Here is a 23,470-nt window from a genome sequence, read left to right on the forward strand (position 1 = left end):
TTATTAAGCTCATTTTTATATTTACTTTTTATTTTATACTTAAATGAACCTGGTTAGTATTATCTTATTTCATCCTTATACCGACCCTATGAGTAGGCACCAATTCCATTCTGCAAACAGAAGTGGAGGTCAGCTGATAGGAACTTGTCTGAGGTCAGAACAGCTAGTCTGAGAATCAAGCCCAAGTCTACAAGTCTGCTCCGTAGCCCCAAACCAGTGGTTCCCAAATGTTAAGAGTTCATAATCATCATTTGAAATCTTGTTTAAAACACAGGGTCTCTGGAATCTTTTTTTTTTTTTTTAAGTTTATTGAATGATAGACTACAAAGCTCCCGAAGAGGGAGGGGACCTGAGAAGGTTGCCCTCTGGAATAATTTTAAACAAGAATTTTTCACATACATGGTCCCCAGTTATCTTAAAAATTCTTTCAGAGCCATTTCTAACCCTTAACCTTCTTTCACCTAGTAGAAATCCCATGCATGCCTCAATCTGCTCTACTGAACTATACAGAATGTTAAGGAAGAGGGAGAAGTTATTCAAAACAGGGAAGCCAACCCAGTATCAATAAGTCACTCATCCAGCTTGAGGGACGGTTCCAAGAGCTTCCATCCCCACTTGAGAACTGACTCAGCAGTTTCTTTGACAAGAGCCTCAAATTACCCAAAAAAGAAGTTGTCCAAGGCATAATGAAGTTTACCTTCATCTGTTGCCTTTTCTGTTTCAGCACTGACCAACAACTTGAAGCCACAGCCTAAATATATGCAAAGGAGAAAAAGCAAGACTTACATTTATGACTTTATAGACTTTGCATTAGGAATGATTTTTGTGAGAAATTCATAGGTTTATGGGTTTAAAATGTTCAAAACATTAACATTTTTCCTATTATTTGTGAATAATAATGGTATCTAGTTTTTATAAATTTTAAAATTAAATACAAAGGCACTAAAGGAAAAAGGCTGAGCTCTGGTACCAAGAAACTTGGTTAACTATAATTCAACTCTCAGAAATCTTCAGTTCTGTTCCTATAGGAAAAGAATAAAAATACGTGTACACAGAGACATGTATATGTATATGTATATGTATAATATGTATATGTATAATGTATATGTATATGCATATGTATATGTATAATAATGAAGACAATGTAGTATTTTTTTTCTTTAAGAACAGTATTGTTGGAAATAGCTGTGGGTAGAGCTAACAGTTTTATTCCAATAAAAAACTAAGAAATATAACCTTAATGATAGGGACTAAAACACCCAAGTAGATCTTAAGGAAATCTGGCATGGCCCAACTTTGATCAAGATCACTTTGCCAAATCAGTTAAGAAATGAGAGAACATATAACTTTTATGGTTAAAACATATTTTGAGTGAAAAGTGGATTTATTAAAAATGCTTTAAAATTTAATTTAAAATAAAATTTAAAATTTAATATCAGATATTTCCAAAATAATTGTGAAATAGGCAGCTGGAACATTTTTTAAAGGCATTCTATTGCAGCATGAATATTTATTTTACCTACTTCCTTCTGGGTACACACTTAAATAAAGCACAACAAAAAAACAATATCAAATAGAGATCTGAATGCAAAAAAACAAGAGAAACTGAAAACATTCAAAGTATAGAATATAGTTTAAACCTGTTTTACTTTTGCATATGCCTATTTCTTTTACTCCCCCTTTTCTTTCATTTAAAAAAAATTATTTTTAAGTATACTCAAGGTAGGGCTTGAACTCACAACCTTGATGTCATGTTGTACTCTCTACGGACTGAGCCCATGAGGTACCCCCCCCCTCATTTTTTATAGCATTTGAGAACATAAATCTCTGTATCTTCCTCTAAAAAATACATACTGTCTTTTTACAACTGCTGTATTTCAGGTTAGTCACAGAGCTAGTTCGGTTATTTGGTTAGGCATGAACTGGTCTGAAGCCCAAGTCTGAGATCTGAAGAAAACACTGGTCCTCCAGGTCAGCACAGGGACAGACAGAAGAGCCAAAGGGAATTTCATCTGAAGATGTTGTGTATCACACATATCTGATTCCAGTATCAAAGACTGAACCCAGTTTCCATGCTAATCATTCTATAAGCAGATATATAAGTAAATCTTATTGATATTCCCAGCTCTGACCATTTATCATCAAATTTAAATGGCTGAGATAAAGGTAAACCACCACTTACAGTTTCTTTGAAGGAGGAGTTCAGCCAGCGATTATTTACTACATTCTGTATGGAAGTGGGTGGGTTTTCTAAATCTTCAAAGGAATCCATTAATATAAAATCCAGAACAACATCATAAAAATTTAGGTTTTTCACCTGCATTAAATTATGTGTTAAAACACAAATTACTGTTACATAGAGCGGAAATAAAGTCCAAACCAGTGCTTCACGCTTTATAATAGCAGGGTGTTTATAGATGACTCAGATTATATCCCTGACGAGAAAAGGGGAAGAGAGACAAATATGAAAACACCTCACCACCAGAAACTATAATTCATGTAACAACTCTTCCTTCCTAGATCTCTTCAGGTGAAATTAATCTCTCCTTCACCGCATCCTCAGAGCCCTTGGTCCGTGCTTTGATTATGGGATCCGCCAAGCTCCAGCTACTTTGTTCTATAGCTCCTGGGATATCTGCCTGTCCTCCCCACCACATCGTGAGCCTCTTGCTCCTTCACTCAGCCATGCATACCGTGTTGTACTACATGCTGTACCAGGTGCTCACACTTCCATGGCAACCAAATGAGACTCTTAGAATTTTGTGGGAAAACAAACAGGAACAGATAATGCCACAAACACACAATTATAAACTGTGATAAACCCAGTAAAGGCAAAAGGACATGGGACTATGAGAGCTTATGATGGAGAGTCTAATCTAGACAAGATGTCAGAGAGGGCCTTTTTTTTAGGGCCAGAGGCATCCCAGGTATGGAAATACTTGTCAAAGTGTTTCAGGTAAGAAGGAACACAGTGGTGTTGAGTTGAAGAAAACCATCGACAATGTGCTGTAGCACCCTACAGCAGAGGGCACAGGGGTTAAGTGGCTGGACACAACCAGGAAAGGCTAGGTCCATATTCATAACTTTGGATTTTAACCAGTATTTTGGACGGGCAGTGGTAGAGGGGAGGTGGATGATCAGATCTGCATTTTTTTAAAGACTCTTTGGCAGCAGTGTAGAGACAGGAATGGAGAGGAGAGAGCAGAGGAGTAGCAGGGAATCTGGCAATGCAAAGACTCTGAAGTAGTCCAGGGAGAAAGAGTAGTTGCTCAGGCACAATGTTTAGGATTAGAAAGAATGGCAGGATTAGAAAGAAGATGAAGAAACTAAAAAAACTGACAAAACTCAGACATAAATATGATATGGTAGGCAAGGACCAAGGAGGTGTAAAGGGTGAATCCCAGGGTGCTGGTCTGCACAACTGACTAGTTACCAATCCCTGCACCAAGTGAGGGAACACCAAAAAAAGAAAGATTATGTCTTTTTGTCTTTGTACCAACTATTTATTCTGCCAAGAAAGACTTTCAGCCCCTTGCAAATTCATTCTTTAAGCTTCTGGTACAACAAAATGTTCCAGGCTCATCATATACTTTCCCTATCCTGGTGCTGACATCAGCCATTTTTCCAAGGAGTCCTAGGTTCCTTTTAGTGAACAGTGGTACTTCTAAATATGCAAACCTTTATATTTATTTCTACATCTTTATACACACACAGAGTAAACTACAAATTGACCCAGACAGCTTCTACTCCAATCTTAGCTTTTTATATCTTCCCTCCCTGAGAGTGAGAAACCTGGCTCCCATTATTCTCAATACATTTAATTATTTGTTTAATCCTGTGTAGCCAATCCTCTGGCCCATCTAAGCTGTCTGTTGTCCCATTCAAAACCATCCCTGCACAGGCCACCACTCACTCTGCTAGGGCCTTCTTACTGACGAAGGAAGAAAGAAGGAACTAGGAAAGGAGGGAGGGGAGGGAGGGAGGAAGGAAAGAAAGAAGGACAGACGGACGGACGGGCTTAAAAAATAATCGTTTTCAATTATCGTGGTTGCTATTGTTTATGACTGTCATAACCACTACCACATAATTGGTTTTACTGTCATTTAACAGGGGCAAGGAAACAGTGGCCTCAGATCATATAAATATTATATGTACATAACTGAGGGGGATGAATATTACAAAAAATTGAAACTTACTCCTCTAGCAGCAAGTTCCATTTCAGTACTATCCCAGTGATCAGTCTGCTCTAAAAAATAGATCATTTCATCAAAAACATCTTCAAACTTCTTTGGATTCTGCAGAAGAAAACAAACTTTAATCCTCAACTCAACTTTATAACAAGGCTCAAGCCTACCAAGTAAATTACTTACTCTTCAAGCGTGTTTGTTAGCTCTTTATTCTATTAAGTAACAAATTAAAATACATTTTCAAGGTATGTCATATTTACTTGGTCTGATATTTTGTTGTTCTAACATTGGGCAGAACCCCAGACTAAGAACATTAGTAAAATGTCAAAAGCAAAATGTCATAATCAAATATGTATGCCTATTTAGGTCAGTCCTTCAGATGAAAACCTGGTGACAACAGATACTATGTGATGGTTTTGATGCAGTTCCATTCCTCTCAGAGGAAGCTAGGTGAAATCGCTGGGTTTAATCTGTCACGGGAAGGTCAAGAAAGCAACATAAGATACACACTGGGAATTATAAGTAGTTAATATCACCTTACATTTATTTTGCACCTTAAAAAAATTGTGCTTTCCCACTTATCATTTAATTAATGATCATAAACCCTCTGACATAGTGTGCCATAATATAATTCTATTATACAAATGAGGTAATTGAGGTTCAAAAGGATTGGGTCAGAAAACCAGGTGTTCAAATGGCTCAAGGAAGGCCTGTTTTACTTGATTTGTTCTCAACATCTGGGCACACCTTACATAAAGGGAAGTGGTTCCTTACAGTCTTAATGAAGTTCTTGTGATTGCTCTGCCTCATTCAGTCCCAGGAATAAGAGTAAGAGGCAGCTCAATTTGTATTTCCAGATTTCTGAGATCTCCACTATTTCCTGGAACCTCACTGAATAGGATTTGAGGGAGGTAAGTGAAGAGGTATTAGAAATAAGAGTGGTGGTTGTAGTATCAGATCTAGCGATAATCCCCACATGACATTCACAGACTTTACAGCAAACTGGGAATAATGTATGAGGAACAGCTTGACCAGAATAGTGCAGACTTCATACATAGACACTAAATCAACCCAAGCAGAAGTCAGTGCTCTTTGGGTAATTTACTTTTAATATGTGAACCGTTGCAAAAATCTACAAAACTTTTTCTCCTGTTAAAAATTCAATGTGTTGGGGCGCCTGGGTGGCTCAGTGGATTAAGCCGCTGCCTTCGGCTCAGGTCGTGATCTCAGGATCCTGGGATCGAGCCCCACATCGGGTTCTCTGCTCCGCGGGGAGCCTGCTTCCCCCTCTCTCTTTCTGCCTGCCTCTCTGCCTACTTGTGATCTCTCTCTCTGTCAAATAAATAAATAAAATCTTAAAAAAAAAATTCAGTGTAATTGCAGAGTCATAGGGAAGCTCTATTTTTTATTTTTTTTTTGAAATTTTTATACACTTTTATTTCTTATTTTTTATAAACATATAATGTATTTTTATCCCCAGGAGTACAGGACTGTGAATCGCCAGGTTTACACACTTCACCGCACTCACCATAGCACATACCCTCCCCAATGTCCATAACCCCCTTTACCCCAAAGATACAGATGTAGTGAAAAGAAGGGCCATCTGTACCCCAATGTTTATAGCAGCAATGGCCACGGTCGCCAAACTCTGGAAAGAACCAAGATGCTCTTCAACGGACGAATGGATAAGGAAGATGTAGTCCATATACACTATGGAATATTATGCCTCCAACAGAAAGGATGAATACCCAACTTTTATAGCAACATGGACGGGGCTAGAAGAGATTATGCTGAGTGAAATAAGTCAAGCAGAGAGAGTCAAGTATCATATGGTTTCACTTATTTGTGGAGCAAAGCAAATAACATGGAGGACATGGGGAGATGGAGAGGAGAGGGAGTTGAGGGAAATTGGAAGGGGAGATGAACCATGAGAGACTATGGACTCTGAAAAACAATCTGAGGGTTTTGAAGGGGCGGGGGGGGTGGGAGGTTGGGGGAGCCAGGTGGTGGGTATTATGGAGGGCACTTATTGCATGGAGCACTGGGTGTGGTGCATAAACAATGAATTCTGTTACACTGAAAAGGAATAAATAAAAAAAAGTATCTCAATGAAAAAAAAAATTCAATGTGTTGTAATGTAATGTACGGTAATCTCCAGTAAACAACAGTAAAAAACTTGCCAACAAAACAAGTTTACCTTTCGTGCTTTCACAATTAGCGCTGATAAAATTTTCCTTCCACTCTCAGCAAGGAATATCCTGTTGGCTGTTTCCGAAAGTATTACCTGAAAAAATATCCAACCCCAAAGAAAAAAGAAACCTATAATTAATCTGAATGGACATTTGACTCTACAGCACATCTACACAAAAACGACCCTAATACAGTCAATGCACTGCATGTGGCACTATTTCTGCAAGTAGGCCACAGAGGAAACTTGTAATTTACTAACGTAAAAGGAGCTCTAGAAACCTATAATCAAAAAAGATTAGGGAAATAAGTATGAATTTAAGTTCTGTTCAATTTCATATTAGAAATCCAAAATAAATGTTATATAGTCCCCAAAATATAGAAAAATAAAGATGATTTTTTTGTTAAGTGATCTTATTTCATTTTAGGAAATCAGTGATTTTAGAAGTGATTCAAATACAAAACAATCCAGAAAGCATACCAATTGCTAATAAGAGGATTTTTATTTTAAGCAGCCATTTATTTGTACCCATCTCCAGCATCAGAATACCCTGTGTGACCAAGTATGGTGACCTGGGAAGCCATGGCAGAGGACAAAGACAAATGAAGACAAATAAAATGAAAGGAAATAGCAGGCAGGAAAAATAAACTTAGTAGATTTTATACTTGCCATTAAAAATAAGGATAATAAAAAGCAAAGAGTTGTCCTGTTTATATTCGGCTGGACTCTATAGCATGAGGGTGGGGATGAGTGGCTAGGTGAAGTCACTTAATGTTAAACAAAATACCTGAAAAGCCTGTCGAATACAGTGAAGTTTGGCAAGAAAATCACTGTCTCCGAGGCACTCCAACATTTCAGTTCTATGTAATAAACAGGGAAGACAACTGTTAAACTGCATTCTAGATCAAGCCCACTACAAATTTGGACTCAAGTAAGGCTTCACCTCAGGACCTTAATACAAAACACATGTCTTTTCAATAATGACAAAAATGTAAAAAAATTTTTTGAGCCTAAAAGACACTTCCCCCCATTCTCATAAACATCTTTATTAAATATTACACAAGCACAGCAGCAGTATGTTAATAGTTTTTCATAAACAAAAGCAAAACTGAAATGGTACCTAAGCACTCTTGAGTAAATTTTCCCTTCTTCAACTAAATGCATGGCTTCTTCATAGAAAGGGCAGTGGCAGAGAGACTCCAGACTGTAGGCATGCCGTCCTTCCCTGTGTTCTGCAAGCTAAGAATACCGTGGGTTACAACAGATGACACTGACAGAAGAAGAAAAACTATAAAAGATGGAAAACAGGATCTTGCTAACATCAGAACATACTCAATTTGATTAAACCATAAAAATCACTCTAAGATTTTAGAGCTAGTGAGCTCTAACTGCATTTTGTTTCAAAATTCAGTTGTAAAAATGAGTAAACCTTTATAACAAGCATTTGAATTCAACAGTTTAAATCCACAGACTACACAGAAAAGCAGTATCCTACAGTTCAATAAGAGCAACTGAAGATGAAGCATCGAGGGAAAAAAGGGGGAGGATTTAATCATCCAAAGAATGCTTAAAAGTATTAGAACTCACAAATTGTAAATGCAGTAAAACTTCTACAAAAATACTGCAATCTCACTTTGGCCAATTCCAAGGAATTTTTTCTCATAGTCAGCTCTGACTGACCTTTGTGTAACTAAAAAACAGTCCTGCACCTCTGGCTAGCATGACAACACCACGGATGAAATTCCAGTCTTCGGACAATTCATTAAACACAACAACTGCAAACACTAGAGTAGCCAGTTAAGCAAGAAACCTTTGGAGTGGTTTTCATTTTTCAATACCAGGTGATCCATTTAAATGGCAGGTAGGGGTTTTTTTTTTTCCTTCTGTTAAAATTTAAAAAAATTTTTTAAAAAATAGTACAGTTTGAAATTATCTTTATTTTATTGTTTTTAAAGATTTTATTTATTTATTTGACAGAGAGAGAGAGAGAGAGAGCGAGAGGGAACCTAAGCAGGGGGTAGTGGAAGAGGGAGAAGCAAGCTTCCCACAGAGCAGGCAGCATGATGAGGGACTCTATCCCAGGACCCCGGGATCATGACCTGAGCCGAAGGCAGACACTTAAAGACCGAGCCACCCAGAGGCCCAAGATTTTTTTTTTTTTTTTTTTTTTTTTTTTTAAAGTAATCACTACACTCAATGTGGGGCCTGAACTCACAGCCCCGAGATCAAGAGTCTTATGCTCTACCGACTGAGCCAGCTAGGTGCCCCTGGATTTTTTTTTTAAGATTTTATTTATTTATTTGAGAGAGAGAGCACATGTGCGCACATGCACACTAACAGGCTGGCGTGCAAGCTGAAAGTGGGGTGGGGAGGGAGCTGGAGCAGAGGGGGAGCAAGAGGGACAGGCAGACTCAGCACTGAGCGTGAACCAGACGCAGGGCTCAATCTCAGGACCAGAAGATCATGATCATGACCTGAGACGAAATCAAGAGCTGGACGCTGAACCAACTGAACCACCCAGATGCCCCTTTTTGTGTTGTTGTTTTTTAATAAACATTTTTAAAATTTAAATTCAATTAACATATAACATATTACTGGTTTTAGAGGTACAGGCCTGTGATTCTTCAGTCTTATATAATACCCAGTGTTTATTACATCACATGCCCTCCCTAATGTCCATCACTCAGTTACCCCATCCTTCTACCCACTTCCCCTCCAGCAACCCTCAGTTTGTTTCCTAAGATTAAGAGTGTCTTATGGTTTGTCTCCCTCTGGCTTCGTTTTGTTTAATTTTCCTCTCCTTCCCTATGATCCTCTGCCTTGTTTCCTAAATTCCACTATAAGTGAGAATATATGAAAATTGTCTTTCTCTGTTTGACTTATTTCACTTAGCATAATACCCTCTACTTCCACACCGTTGCAAATGGCAAGATTTCATCTTTTGATGGCTGAGTAATATTCCACTGTATGTATGTATGTATGTATATGTATATATATGTACATATATATCACATCTTTTATTTTTAATAGCTTTATTGAGATATAATTCAGATACTATAAAATTCATTCTCTTAAGCATACAATTCAGAGGTTTTTTTAGCATATTCACTGGGTTTTGCAATTAGCACCACCTTTTAGTTTCAGAATATTTTTATCACCCCAACAGGAACCCCCATACCCATCATCAGTCATCCCCATTTCCCCTTCTCTCTAGCCTCTGGAAACTAATCTACTCTCAGGCTCTGGAGTTTCCCACTTCAGGAAACTTCATGTTTACAAATACTATATGGCTTTTTGTGTCTGGTTTCTTTCACTTAGCATGTTTTCAAGGTTCATCTATGATGTAGCTGGTATCAGTATTTCATTCTTTTTCATGGCCGAACTGTATAGATATACCACTTCCTTTTTTTAATCCCTTCCTTAACTGATAGACATTTAGATTGTTTCCACTTTTGGTTATCATGAATAAGGCTGCTTTGGACATTTGTGTAGAACTTTTTAATGTTTTCAATTTTCTTGAGTATATACCTAAAAGAGGAAGGGCCAGATGGTTACTTTATGTTTAACGTTTTTTTGGTTTTGTTTTTGTTTTTAAATTTTTGTTTTGGGAGGGAGGGAGAGAGAATCTTAAGCAGGGCGTGGAGCCCAACATGGGGATTGATCTCCCAACCTTGAGATCATGACCTGAGCCAAAAATCAAGAGTTGATGCTTAACCATCTAAGGCACTCACATGCCCTACTGCCAAACTTTGGCAAAGAGGCTACACTATGTTCCACTCCAACTAGCGATGTTTATAACGATAAAATTTTTCACACCCTCACCAATAATAATTTTTAAAAGACTTATTTGAGAGAGAGAGAGAGAGAGAGAGAGCCCAAGTGCATAAGCAGGGGGAGAGGCAGACTCCCCACTGAGCAAGGAACCCAACAGGGCTCAATCCCAGGACCCTGAGATCATCACCTGAGCCACCATATGCGCCTATTATTATCCATTTTTTACATTATAGCCACTCTAGCAGGTGTGAAGTGGTTTAGTTTCTCTAAGACAACAATGTTGAATATCTTTCATCTCCTTACTGGCCTCTACATATCTTCTTTAGAAAAATGTTTATTCAAATCCTTTGCCTATTTTTAAATTGCATTATTTGTCCATTATTGTTGAGTTGTAACCATTCATTATATATTTTGGATATATTTATAAGACACATGATTTAAAAATATTTCTCCCAATCTACTGCTTTTTCACTTTCTTGTTGGTGTCCTTTGAACCATAGAAGTTTTTATTTTTGATAAATTCCAGTTAATCATTCTTTCCCTTTTCTGCCTTAACTTTTACTCCCTGTTTATGCAGAACATCAAAGGCAGCCAGAAGTGAGGGCTCAGGGACTTCTGTGGCTTTTCCTGGACATATCACAATCTTGCACATGCCTGTGGCCTTTTAGATTCCCAGGAATATGTTGGAGTTTTTCAAGGCCCCCTGTTAAAATATATTGCTCAATTTTTCCCTTTAAGTTGTTTGGTCAGCTTCTTATTAGTCCTCACTGGTATCACCACCTCAGGTCGCTATAATGTTAAACAATTGCCACTGATTATTTTCAACAAAGGCCATATGGACTTTCCTTTGGCGCAAGCTCCAAATCAGGTCAAATAAAGATTAAGTCCTGAGAATGGAACTTCGCAGGGAGCTGCCATATAGGTCAAAATAGAATCTGTGAAACTCCAAAATCATAAGTTCTTTTACTGGTTGCCAGGCCTCGTTTTTGCAGTTACCTCTGTTGTAAGATTGTTAGTTTTCAAGACCGTGGAAGAGAGGGGGATGGGAAGAGATCAAGTTAAAAATCCACAAGGTTAAAAAAAAAAAAAAAAAATCCACAAAGTTTACTGCTCTTACAGAGATTCAGCCATTTTTCTTGAAATAAAAAGCTCCATGAATTTCAGAAATAAGTCTTTCATTAATTGTCAGAGTTCTTAAAATTTTGCTTTTGACAATTCTTCCCAGTGTTTTCATTACTTTCGTGGAGGAGATTTTTACTCTGTTACTCTACTGTTCTGGATGTACTTCTTCCATGCTGTAGTTTTGGCACTTCCCATGCACCCAGTGCTGTGCTAAATGAGTTAACTTGATAATCTGACTTAGTCTTTACAACAATTCATAAAGTAGGTACTGTTATTATCCCCATTTTACAGGTAGAGAAGCAGAGATTCAGATTAGCAGGAACTTGCCCCAAGTCCCAAAACCAAATGACTGATTTTTAAACCCAGGCATTAATTTCAGAGCTGATACTCTTAAATATCAAATTACACTCTCCTATTAGCCTTCTCCAAAAACCCAAGAGGAAAGAAGTTTAAGCATCAACAACATTTAAGATAGTATAAATACAGCCATTATATCAGAGGCAAAAAAAAGTAAACAGAAATGATAGTATCTGATATAAATATTCTCTGCTTTAGTATCTGCCCTCACGTTTTAAGGGAAACATATTATGCTAAAGGCAATGCGCTTCTGAGGTTTCTGAGTTTTTTTTTTTTAAACTAATATGTTTTAAAATAACTTAGAAATTCTTTAGATATTAAATAGTTTAAAGTTTTGTACCACTATCAAAAAAAATAGGATTTATGTTCACCAGCCAGTAGGGAAAAATCCTAAGGAGGAAAATTTGACTCCAACTAAACTTTCTACCTAAAATAATTTATACTAATAAAAAACGAATACATTCAACAATGAGAGATTCCAGAATCAAGCCTTGGTTTATTGGTCTACCTTGCTTATTGCTGGTTTCACTGAAGTGATCATTTAAGACAGCATGCACACACATGTGTATTTGGAGGGGAGGTGGGAAGAGAAACAATCTTGAAACAGACTCCCTGCTGAGAAGAGCCAGATCGGAGGGTGGAGGTGGCTTGGTTCCACAACCCATGAGATCATCACCTGAGCCAAAATCAAGAGCCGGATGCTCAACGGACTAAACCACGCAGGTGCCCCTGAATAAGTCTTTTAAAAATAAGCTTGCAGCTGTGAAAATACATCATACTGAAGATCTGATACTAGCATTATCATCAACCCTTCTTAAAAGACAATGATAACTCAGAGACATTTATTTAAATTATTAATTTCTTAAGAGCAAAAAGCAAACTACTAACATGATGTCTTAAATTCCTCATTTTAGACTATATCGTATAGGAAGAATTTTTTGACAAAACTGCCAAAAACCCATTTAAAAGTTTTAGAGAAAGATTAACATCTTATGATAGCTGAGATGTTATTTTTTTTTTAAGATTTTATTTATTTATTTGACAGACAGAGATCACAAGTAGGCAGAGAGAGAGGAGGAAGCAGGCTCCCTGCAGAGCAGAGAGCCCAATGTGGGGCTCCATCCCAGGACCCTGGGATCATGACCTGAGCTGAAGGCAGAGGCTTTAACCCACTGAGCCACCCAGGTGCCCCTGAGATGTTATTTTTGAAACAGAGGTCAGTAAAACTATTTAATTCCTGCATATGGAAACATGTTACCATGAAAAAGGGTTTGGGGTGGTTTCTGGGTTTTTTTGTTTTTGTGTCTTTTTTGCTAGCTGAAACTTGAAATGTCCTTTATTTCTAAATTATTCTTCCCGCAAAGGGCACTTCTCAAAAACTGATTTTAATATTTTCAAAAAGAAAAGTAGTATTATATTGGTTTAGACAAAGCATCATTCTACTTCCTTAGTTATCTTCCATGGTTCACAAGTACCATAAAAATGACCGTGTAAGAAATCAAGTCATTAAGAGCAGCAACAATAAAAACAAACAAAATAGATAAAATCCATAAATGAAGCAATGTGCCAAAAAGTTTTATTTTTTTTTAGCTGCAGATTTCCAACATCTTAAATTACTTGTCTCTTATTCTCCATGAGGTACAGGAGGGACATGGTTGGTTCTTATCTTCCTTGGCAAGCAATGACTTTGCTGAACGTGAAGTAATATTTTTAAAAGCCTTACTATTTTTCAAGGCTCTGAACAACCATGAAAGATATGTCCAAAGTCCCAAAATAGGGTCATGAAATAGGCTGTTCCATTTTAACATGGATTATTTTTTACATGTTTACATTTTCCTTTCAAACCCACCACCTAAAATTGCAAATAGGACTGACAGTTAAAGAAAGCAGGCTGACTATATTCCCTTATCTCACTAAAAGAAAAGAAATTAAAAAGGAAATAAATCCTCAATAACCACCCCCCAAAATGGCCCTCAATGACTCTCTCTTTCTGGTACTCATGCCTCAACCCACACTGAAGAGCACCACTGTGTAATCAATAGCATACTACAGAAATAATGAGTGTGAATTCTGAGACTAGATCATTAAGAGTCACTGCATTGCTCTCACTCTTCTTGTATCACTTCCTCTGCGGGAAGCCCAGGTCCCATGTTGTGATAACACTAAAGCAGTCCTACAGAGAAGTCCATGTGGTAAGCAACTTACGTCTTCCAACAACAGGTAGCACCAACATGCTTTAAGTGAGCTGTCTTGGGAAGAGATTCTCCAGCTCCAGTCAAACCTTCATATGACTATAGCCCCAGCCAATATACTTGATCACAACTTCACAAAAAAACCTCAAGCCAGACCACCCTCATAAGCCACTTTCAAATTCCTGACCTTCAAAAATGATGATATAATAAATGTTAACTGTTGTTTTTGAATGGGAAAATAACTTTGTTTGGGGGACTGGGCAAGTGTCCAGTCTCACAGTTTTGGAACTGCTTCCTGGTGCCAGTGGCTTAGCTGACCTTGAGCACATTAAAGCACGTGGTTTGCTCAAGGGCAAACACTTGCCCATTGTGACTACATCACTGATCTTAACGTCTCCAAGGAAGTAGGACAAGTATACAGAAATATTCTTACGGCACTTCTCAAAGCAGTTGTACTTCTGGATATTGTGAAGGTAGTCTTGGCCGATGACAACGGTCCCCGGCATCTTCATCTTGGTTACAATACCAAACAAGATCTTACTGATAAAGGGGCATTTCTTGTCACTACAGATGACTTCAATGGCCTCCCTGGCCATCCTGAGGCCCAGACAAACATTCTTGCGAGAGCGGGAGCTTCTCCTTGCTAATTTCTCCAAGCAAGACTCCCTTATTTTGAAAGATGGTCAGCTGCTTTTGGTAGACCAAAAGACACTCCCTACCTAATATATGCAGGTTCATAATTAAATACCAAAACAAAGGGTTCCCTGAATTAGCCATTAGAACTGAATTCTTGCTTCTAAAAAATTATCCTATAAAGCTTGAATTTTAACAAAATAACCTCCAAAACACTCAAGCCTTCACTAGAGGCCAGTGTGGGGCCCCCAGGATTTAGAAGGTTCTAACTACTAGATTAATGCTAAGACATATGCCCTCTGCCCATATTAATCCCCAGGAAATCAAGGACACCCAGAATTAACCCCCCAATTAGGGCACAGAATCCTGCTACCCAGGACATGCCCCTGAGGCCTGGGGTGTCCTCACAGCTTCAGCCCTAGCCCCAAGTCCACACCCGAGTTTTACTTTTGTCTTAAGACAGTAAGTTCTGGGTAATTATTATACAGTAACAGATAACTAATATAATAGTGGGAACAATACAACAGCAAAAGAAAGACACACAAATTTCCAAAAAGTAGAAAACAAATGGAAGAGTGTGGACAGATGTAAATGATGAGGAAACCCATAGTCCTGTTAAAATATATTTAATAGGGGATATAGTCAAGGGAGAGACATTTGCTAAGCAGAGCCTCAAAGACACCAGGTTTGGAGTAGGCAGGTATGTGACAGGAGTGAAGAAGAGGGATTAAAAATGGGAGGTTAGGGGCACTTGGGTGGCCCAGTGGGTTAAGCTTCTGCCTTCGGCTCAGGTCATGATTTCAGGGTCTTGGGATCGAGCCCCACATTGGGTTCTCTGCTCAGCAAGGAGCTTTCTTCCTCCTCTCTCTCTGCCTGCCTCTCTGCCTATTTGTGATCTCTCTCTCTCTGTCAAATAAATAAATAAAATCTTTAGAAAAAAATGGGAGGTTAAATGAAAGTCTGTGTCCAAACAACTATAGTAGTCCTACATTCTAATTCCTGCTCTTTCCCTTTCATCCCTGAACAGGAGGATAGCTTATAGAAAAACAAATTTTCAACCAGATAACATTTCCCTTTAAAAATTATCTTGGGGTACCCAGGTAGCTCAGTCAGTTAAGCGACAGACTCTTGATTTCAGCTCAGGTCTGTCATGATCATCATGATTTTGAGTGGTGGGATCGAGCCCCACATTGGACTTTGTATTCTGGGTGTGGAGCCTGCTTAGGATTCTCTCTCTCCTTCTGTCCCTTCTCCCTCCCCTAAATAAGGCCTTTTTCATTCTTAATGGAGCTGTACCCTGCCTACTAGGCTATTTCCAGACCATTATCCTAAAGAAAAGCCTATGGATCAACAGACCTGGAAGAAGTAAACCAAGTATAGTTAGTCTCCTGTTCATGGGGAAAGACATGCAAACCCACACACTCTAAGAATATTAACTAGTCTAGTCACCAATTAAGCTTTTGAATTTGAGAAGGAAACCATCAGTACAAGAATGAGAACCCAACATAGACAAAACTGACCCGAGAGGAAGGAAATAATTCAGGAAATAGAAATATTAAATATTAAATGGCATATACAGCTCTCCCTTTTCAGATTATTATTATAAATATTTATCCTTGTCATTTTGCATATTATAATTAGTGTATTATTGGGCGCCTGGGTGGCTCAGTGGGTTAAGCCGCTGCCTTCGGCTCAGGTCATGATCTCAGGGTCCTGGGATCGAGTCCCGCATCGGGCTCTCTGCTCCGCGGGGAGCCTGCTTCGCTCTCTCTCTCTCTGCCTGCCTCTCTGTCTACTTGTGATCTCTCTCTGTCAAATAAATAAATAAAATCTTTAAAAAAAAATAATTAGTGTATTATTTTGGATTGTTATCAACAAGTGCTATCAAGTCAGAGGTGGGTATTAAAAGCTTTTCAAGGGGCGCCTGGGTGGCTTAATCAGTTGAGTGCCAGATTCTTGGTTTTGCTACGATTATAATCTCAGGGTCATGGAATCAAGCCCCACATCTGGCTCCAAGATCAGTGGGAAGTCTGCTTGAGATTCTCTCTCTCCCCCCCCCCACCCTGTGCTCTTGCACTTTCTCTCAAATAAATTTTATAAAAAAATGAAGATCAGAAAAAATTTTAAAATTTTCAAGCTTCCATTTAGTGTATAAGTGTATGGATTATAAGAAGTAACATTTTCTCCTTTTTTTTTTTAAGGAGGGAGAGAAAATCTCAAGCCAAATCCATGCCCAGTGCAGAGGCCAATGGGGGTTCAATCTCATGACCCTGAGATCATGACCTGAGCCTAAATCAAGAGCTGAACACTTAGGCCTGGGTGCCTGGTAAGTGTCTGCCTTCAACTCAGGTCATGATCTCAGGGTCCTGGGATTGAACCCTCATCAAGCTCCCTGCTCAGTGTGAAGTCTTCTTCTTCCTTTCCCTCTGCCCCTCCACCTTGCTCATGCATGCATATGCGTGCTCGCTCTCTCTCAAACAAATAACTAAAATCTTAAAAAAAAAAAAAAAGTTTGACACTTAACAAACTGAGCCACCCAGGTGCCCCTAATATTTTCTCTTCAAAGAGCATCCTATAATTTATATATTAAACACATACACATGCTGCAGAATGTTAATTCTAAGAAAAACTGAATCCACAGCTAAAAATTACTCTGCAGTATTAGTTTCTACCTATTAAATGACAATCTCTTTAACAGATGGGAGAGCTAGAAGCACTAAGTGCAGCAGTATCCTAACATTTAAAAGACCTTTCAGAACGTGAAAATATTATGCTAAGTCAAAGAATATCAAACCAAAAGGGTACATATTGTATGATTCTATTTATATGAAATGTACAGAATAGGCAAATCCATAGAGACACAGAGGTAGATCAGTACTAGGGTGGAGGGGGGATAGGAGAGAACAGAGTGTGATTACTAATTGGTCGGGGTTTCTTCTTGGGGTGATAAAAATGTTCTGGAAGTAGAAATGTGTTATTGGTAACACAACTAAAATCCACTGAAGTGTACACTTTTAAAAAGTGAATTTTATAGCATGTGAGCTATTTCTCAGTAAAGCTATTATTTAAAAAAGACTTTTCAGAGAAAAAAGACTGTAGTTCCAAACCAATGTTTGGCAAAGCTTATATAGGAAAATCTTGTTAATCACTTTCACAAATGACAGACCTGGCTTAGAAAGAAGCCTATGCCAGGATTTCTTTAATCTAAATAGGGAAGAAATCTTTCTCGTAACTCTGAGTAAATCTTACAAATCTTCACAAATTGTTTAACTTCCCAAGGAGTTCAGATCTTATTTTCTTAATAACTTTCTTCATTAAAATAGTTTTCCCTACTTTAAGTATCTGGCATATAATAAAGGCAATTAAAAATAATTTAACAAACATTTCTTAGAAAAGAACTTATTTTGGAACATTCACATTCCAAGATCATACATTTATACCCTAGAAGCATTCCTAAGATGTTTCTCAAATACTGAGTCCTTCTTGTGGTTTTCATGTATTTTGTTTTCCATAATGAGTCTTTTTATCAAACCTCTGTAACTTAAACAACAAAGTAAGTATAATGAACACTTGGCAAAATATTTTTTAAAGTTGCATATTATAAAGAAACTGGAGCAATTAGGTATATACATCATCCCTCACAGCAGAAAAATGCCAAGTGAGTAGCAATTCTTATAAATCATCTAGGATAAAAGTATCTACAGAACAGAAAGATAAAAAGTATTTGACAAAATAGAACATCCTTTTATGTTAAAAACTCTCAAATTTGGCACAGAAAAAATGTACCTCAATACAATAAAGGCCATATATGACGAGTCATAGTTAGTATCATACTCAACAGTGAAAGACTGAAAGCTTTTCTTCTAAGACCAAAATAAGAGTGCCCATTCTTACCACTCCTATTCAACATAGCACTGAAGTGCTAGCCAGAGCTATTGGGCAAGCAAAGGAAAAAAAGGCATCCAAATTGGAAAGAAGAAAGTAAAACTGTCTCTGTCTGCACATGATATGATCATATATATAAAGAATTTTAGGGGCACCTGGGTGGCTCAGTGGGTTAAGTGTCTGCCTTCAGCTCAGGTCATGATCTCAGGGTCCTGGGATGGAGCCCCGCATCGGGCTCTCTGTGGGGAGCCTGCTTCCTTCTCCTCTCTCCGCCTGCCTCTCTGCCTACCTATGATCTCTGTCTGTCAAATAAATAAATAAAATCTTAAAAAAAAAAAAAAAAAGAATCTTAAAATACCACCAAAAAACCGATAGAACATAAACAAATCTGGTAAAGTTGCAGGAAACAAAAGCAATGTATAAAAATTAGTTGCATTTCTATATACTCACAACAATCATAAAGAGAAATTAAGAGGAACATGGCAGAGTAAGAAGATCCTAAGCTCATTTCAACCCAGGGATATAAGTAAATATTACTCACATCAGTGTAAATAACCCGAAAACTGACTGAAGACTGGCTGAACAAACTCTCCAAAGCTAAATGTGGAGAAGGGACCACATCACAGTGGGTAGGAAGAGCAGAGGTGTGGTCAGGAGCTAAATGGACCCATAGGGCTGTTCATGAGATGTAGGGACAACACCAGTGCAGAGAGGGAAGAGAAAAAGACCTTATACCAAGCACTTGAGCCACCTGAACCTTCAGAGTAAGACAACCAGAGGTTTTGATCCAAATTTTACAAGTTCTTACAATTGGTGGAGCTTAACACCTAGAACTTCAAAAATCAGCAAAAATCTGGTTCTGTATGAGCCAGAGGGACAGGAAACTGAGTCCCCACTCTTAAAGAGGCACCACAACAAAGAGCCCCACTGAGATATAGCATAGAAGCAGCAATTTGAAAAATGCCTGGGGTATACAGGAGGGAGATTTGTTTACTAATATCAGAATATGTGCTGGCAGGACAGGGATCTTTGGGAGAATTCTCCAGGAACAAAGGAGCTGGCAAACACAATTTCCCTTCCCCACCCAACCTAGATACACAGACACCTCCAATAATCAGTGAAGCACTATTATTTGACAAATAACTTGTTAACAGTTCACCCTGCCCCAGTGGTCTCCTGCAGACACACCCTCTTCAACTAGGCCTTCCTCCAAGTCTCCTCTTATGGCAGACCTGCACAAACCTTGCTAACACACCACCCCTGCCCCTGATTTCTCCTGTGGTCCTATCCCCTTCAATACACACTTCAATGGAGCCCATCCAAAAATGATCCAGTAAGCCTGGCAGTCTGCAAGCAGCCCTGACAGAGGCAAAACTCCAAAGTGATTCTGGGAATCACTGGGGAAAAGGAAAAGTAACTACCTACAACAGTCCAAATGTGGCTCCAGCAGTGGACTGGGGACAGACACCACGTCTGACTGCAGGACCTGCCCCAAAGTGAAAGATTCTCGGGGCACAGGGAAAGTACCCTACAGTTCGGTGCTACTGCATCTCTGACATATGCATGGTCTGACTCAACTCAAGCCCAAGGCAGCCCGAAACTGGCCCACCAAAAACACAGGGACCACCCCCTGCCCACAACAGGCAAAGAGAGCAGCTTCAGACAACTGGACTGAAGGTAACAGTGGCTCAGCCACATTAGCTGGGCACATGCAACATACATAGGAGACACCCCTGAAGCAGGTTCTAGTGGACAGGGGACACTGTACTGTAGGATACTGGACCTCTTTTTCATAAGCCTACTATTTTCAAGGGCAGGAGGAGATAAAGCTGACTTAGATATAAAAATATATGCAGAGAATTAGACAAAATAAGGACACAGAGGAATATATTTCAAATGAAAGAACAAGACAAAATCACAGCAAGTGAGCTAAACAAAATGGAGATAAGTAATATGCCTGAAAGAGAATTTAAAGTATGGCCATAAAGATACTCACTGGACTTGAAAAAGAATGGAGGAACTCACTGAGACCCTCAACAAAGAGAAAACAAAACAAAACAAAAAATCAGAGATGAAGAACTAAGTAACTGAAACTAAAAATATAGCAGATGGAATAAATACTAGACTAGAGGAAGCAGAAGAACAAATCAATGACCTGGAAGACAGAATAATGGAAAGCCATCAAGCTGAATAGGAGAGAAAAAATAATAAAAATAAATGAAAATAGACAAGGGAAACTTGGCAACACCATGAAGCATAATAACATTACATTATAAGGATCCCAGAAGGAGAAAGAAAAAAGGGGGCAGACAATGTATAAATGTATTTGAAGAAATAATAGCTGAAAACTTCCTGAATCTGGGGAAGGAAACAGACATCCAGAACCAGGAGGCACAATAAGATCTTCTCAAGGAGGCCCAAACCAAGATACACAGTAATGGCAAATGTAAATGGCAAAAAGTAGAGATAAAGAAAGAATTTTTAAAGCAGCAAAGGAAATGAAAGTTATATACAAGGGAAACCCCATAAAGCTATCAGCTGATTTTTCACCAGAAACTCTGCATGCCAGAGGGAGTGCCATGATATATTCAAAGTGCTGAAGGAAAAAAAAAGAAAAAGAAAAAAAACCTGGAACCGAGAATAATCTATCCAGTAAGGGTATCATTCAGAATAGGAGATAAAGAGTTCCCAGACAAACAAAAGTTAAAAGAATTCATAACCACTAATTCAGCTAGACAAGAAATGTTAAAGGGGACTCTCTGAGTGGAAAGACCATATGCAGGAATAAGAAAAGTAGGGGCGCCTGGGTGGCTCAGTGGGTTAAAACCTCTGCCTTCCGCTTGGGTCATGATCTTAGGGTCCTGGGATCGAGCCCCGCGTCGGGCTCTCTGCTCAGCAGGGAGCCTGCTTCCTCCTCTCTCTCTCTCTCTGCCTCTCTGCCTACTTGTGATCTGTCCGTCAAATAAATAAACAAAATCTAAAAAAAAAAAGAAAGAAAGAAAAGAAAAGTAGGGAGTACAAAAACAGTAAAAATAGGTATGCCTATAAAAATCAGTCAAGGGACTCACAAAATAAAAGGATATAACCTATGATATAACACTATGCCTAAAATGTTAGGGGAAGACAAGAATGGGTTCAAACTTTAGTGACCATCAACTTAATATAGACTACTATATGCATAAGATGTGATTATAAAACTAACAGTAATTACAAATTAAAAACCAGAAATACATAAGCAAAAAAATAAAGAGAATAGAATCCAAGTATATCACTACATAAAACCAGCAATCCGTGAGAGAAAAGACGAAAAGAAGAAAGGAACAGAGAAGTACTACCAAAACAACCATAAAATAAGTAACAAAATGGCAGTAAGTACACACTTACGCAGGGTGACAGTATGGATGAAAAAGCAAGACCCATCTCTATGCTGCCTATAAGAGACTCATTTCAGACCAAAAAAACACATTCAGGTTGAAAAGTGAATGGATGTAGGAGCTATTTATCATGCAAAGGGCAGTGGGGAAAAAAGCCAGCAATACTTCCACGGGACAAAACTGACTCTATTTTTTTTAGAGTAAGTTCTAAGCCCAAAGTGGGGCTTGAACTCATGACCCTTGAATCAAGAATCATATGCTCTACTGACTGAGCCAGTCAGGTGCCCCAGACAAAATGGACTTTAAAAGAATTATTTATTTTATTATTATTTTTTAATATAAGTTTTTAAGATTTTTTTATTTATTTATTTGACAGACAGAGAAATCACAAGTAGGCAGAGAGGCAGGCAGAGAGAGGGGGGAAGCAGGCTTCCTGCTGAGCAGAGAGCCCCATGTGGGGCTCGATCTCAGGACCCTGGGATCAGGACCTGAGCCAAAGGCAGAGGCTTTAACCCACTAAGCCACCCAGGTGCCCTAAAAGAATTATTTATTTATTTGAGAGAGAGAGAGAGAGAGAAAGAGAGAAAGCATGAGCAGAAGGGGAAGAGAGGGAATGAGAATCTCAAACAGACTCTGTGCTGAGCATGGAGGCCAAGAGGTAGTTTCAATCTCATGATCCTGAGATCAGGACCTGAGGTAAAAGCAAGAGTCATGCTTTACCGATTGTGCTACCCAGGCACCCCAATGAAATAGACTTTAAAAACAAAGATTGTTAGAAGAGAAAAAGAAAGACACTATATAATCATAAAGGGAACAATTCAAAAAGAAGATAAAACAATAGTAAATTTTTATGCACCCAACACGGGAGCACCCAGATACAAAAAGCAGCTAATAACAAATATAAATGAAGTGATCAATAGAAATACAATAATAGTAGGGAACTTTAACACTCCACTTACATCAATGGATAGATGATCCAAAAAGTAAACAAGGAAACAGTGACTTTCAATGACACATTGGAAAAGATGGATCTAACAGATATATTCAGAATGTTCTATCCTAAAACAGAAGAATGTATATTCTTTCCAAGTACATATGAACATTCTCCAGAATAGATTACATATTAGGTCACAAAACAAGCCTGTTTCAACAAATTTTAAAAAATCAAAGTCATAACATACATTTTTTCCAGCCACAATGTTCTGAAACTAGAAATCAACAATAAGAAAAAGATCTAGGAAGGGGCGCCTGGGTGGCTCAGTGGGGTAAGCCTCTGCCTTTGGCTCAGGTCATGATCTTGGGGTCCTGGGATTGAGACCCACATCGGGCTCTCTGCTCAGCAGGGAGGCTGCTTCCGCCCTCTCTCTCTGCCCACTGCTCTTCCTGTTTGTGATCTCTCTTTCGCTGTCAAATAAATAAAATCTTTAAAAAAAAAAAAACTAGGAAAAAAATAAATTAAATAAAAATTTTTAAAAATCTAGAAAAAGAAAGAAAAAATACAGAAACAACACAAATATACGCAGAGGTAAAGTAACATGCTACTAAACAATGGGTCAACTAAGGAACTAAAAACGAAATAAAAAAATATATGGAGAAAAATGAAAATGAAAACAAAATGGTCCAAATGTATAAAATTGTTGAATCACTATATTGTATACCTGAAACTAATATAACACTGTATGTCTACTGGAGGTAATATTTTAGAGAGAGGGAGAAATTAACAACCCTATTATAAAGTAATAAAAAGAATAAAATACT

General features: G+C 38.3%; 1 protein-coding gene and 1 pseudogene across 6 annotated transcripts in view; both read right to left on the reverse strand.

The window, feature by feature from the left end:
- Positions 1-23,470, reverse strand: part of MIGA1 (mitoguardin 1) — a 96,052-nt gene that overhangs the window by 5,893 nt on the left and 66,689 nt on the right. For 4 of the 6 annotated variants that reach the window (XM_046020318.1, XM_046020282.1, XM_046020274.1 and 1 more), the window contains 6 exons: positions 7,496-7,614; positions 7,163-7,235; positions 6,385-6,471; positions 4,197-4,295; positions 2,183-2,317; positions 698-751 (listed from right to left, as the gene is read on the reverse strand). In XM_046020318.1, coding sequence (XP_045876274.1) covers positions 698-751; positions 2,183-2,317; positions 4,197-4,295; positions 6,385-6,471; positions 7,163-7,235; positions 7,496-7,614 — 567 coding nt within the window. The remainder of the gene's footprint in view (positions 1-697; positions 752-2,182; positions 2,318-4,196; positions 4,296-6,384; positions 6,472-7,162; positions 7,236-7,495; positions 7,615-23,470) is intronic. The other 2 variants (XM_046020290.1, XM_046020299.1) reach the window with 2 other exon arrangements.
- LOC123946996 lies at positions 14,034-14,607 on the reverse strand (annotated as a pseudogene).

This window comes from Meles meles, chromosome 1 (assembly GCF_922984935.1).
Source record: "Meles meles chromosome 1, mMelMel3.1 paternal haplotype, whole genome shotgun sequence".
NCBI lineage: Eukaryota > Metazoa > Chordata > Mammalia > Carnivora > Mustelidae > Meles > Meles meles.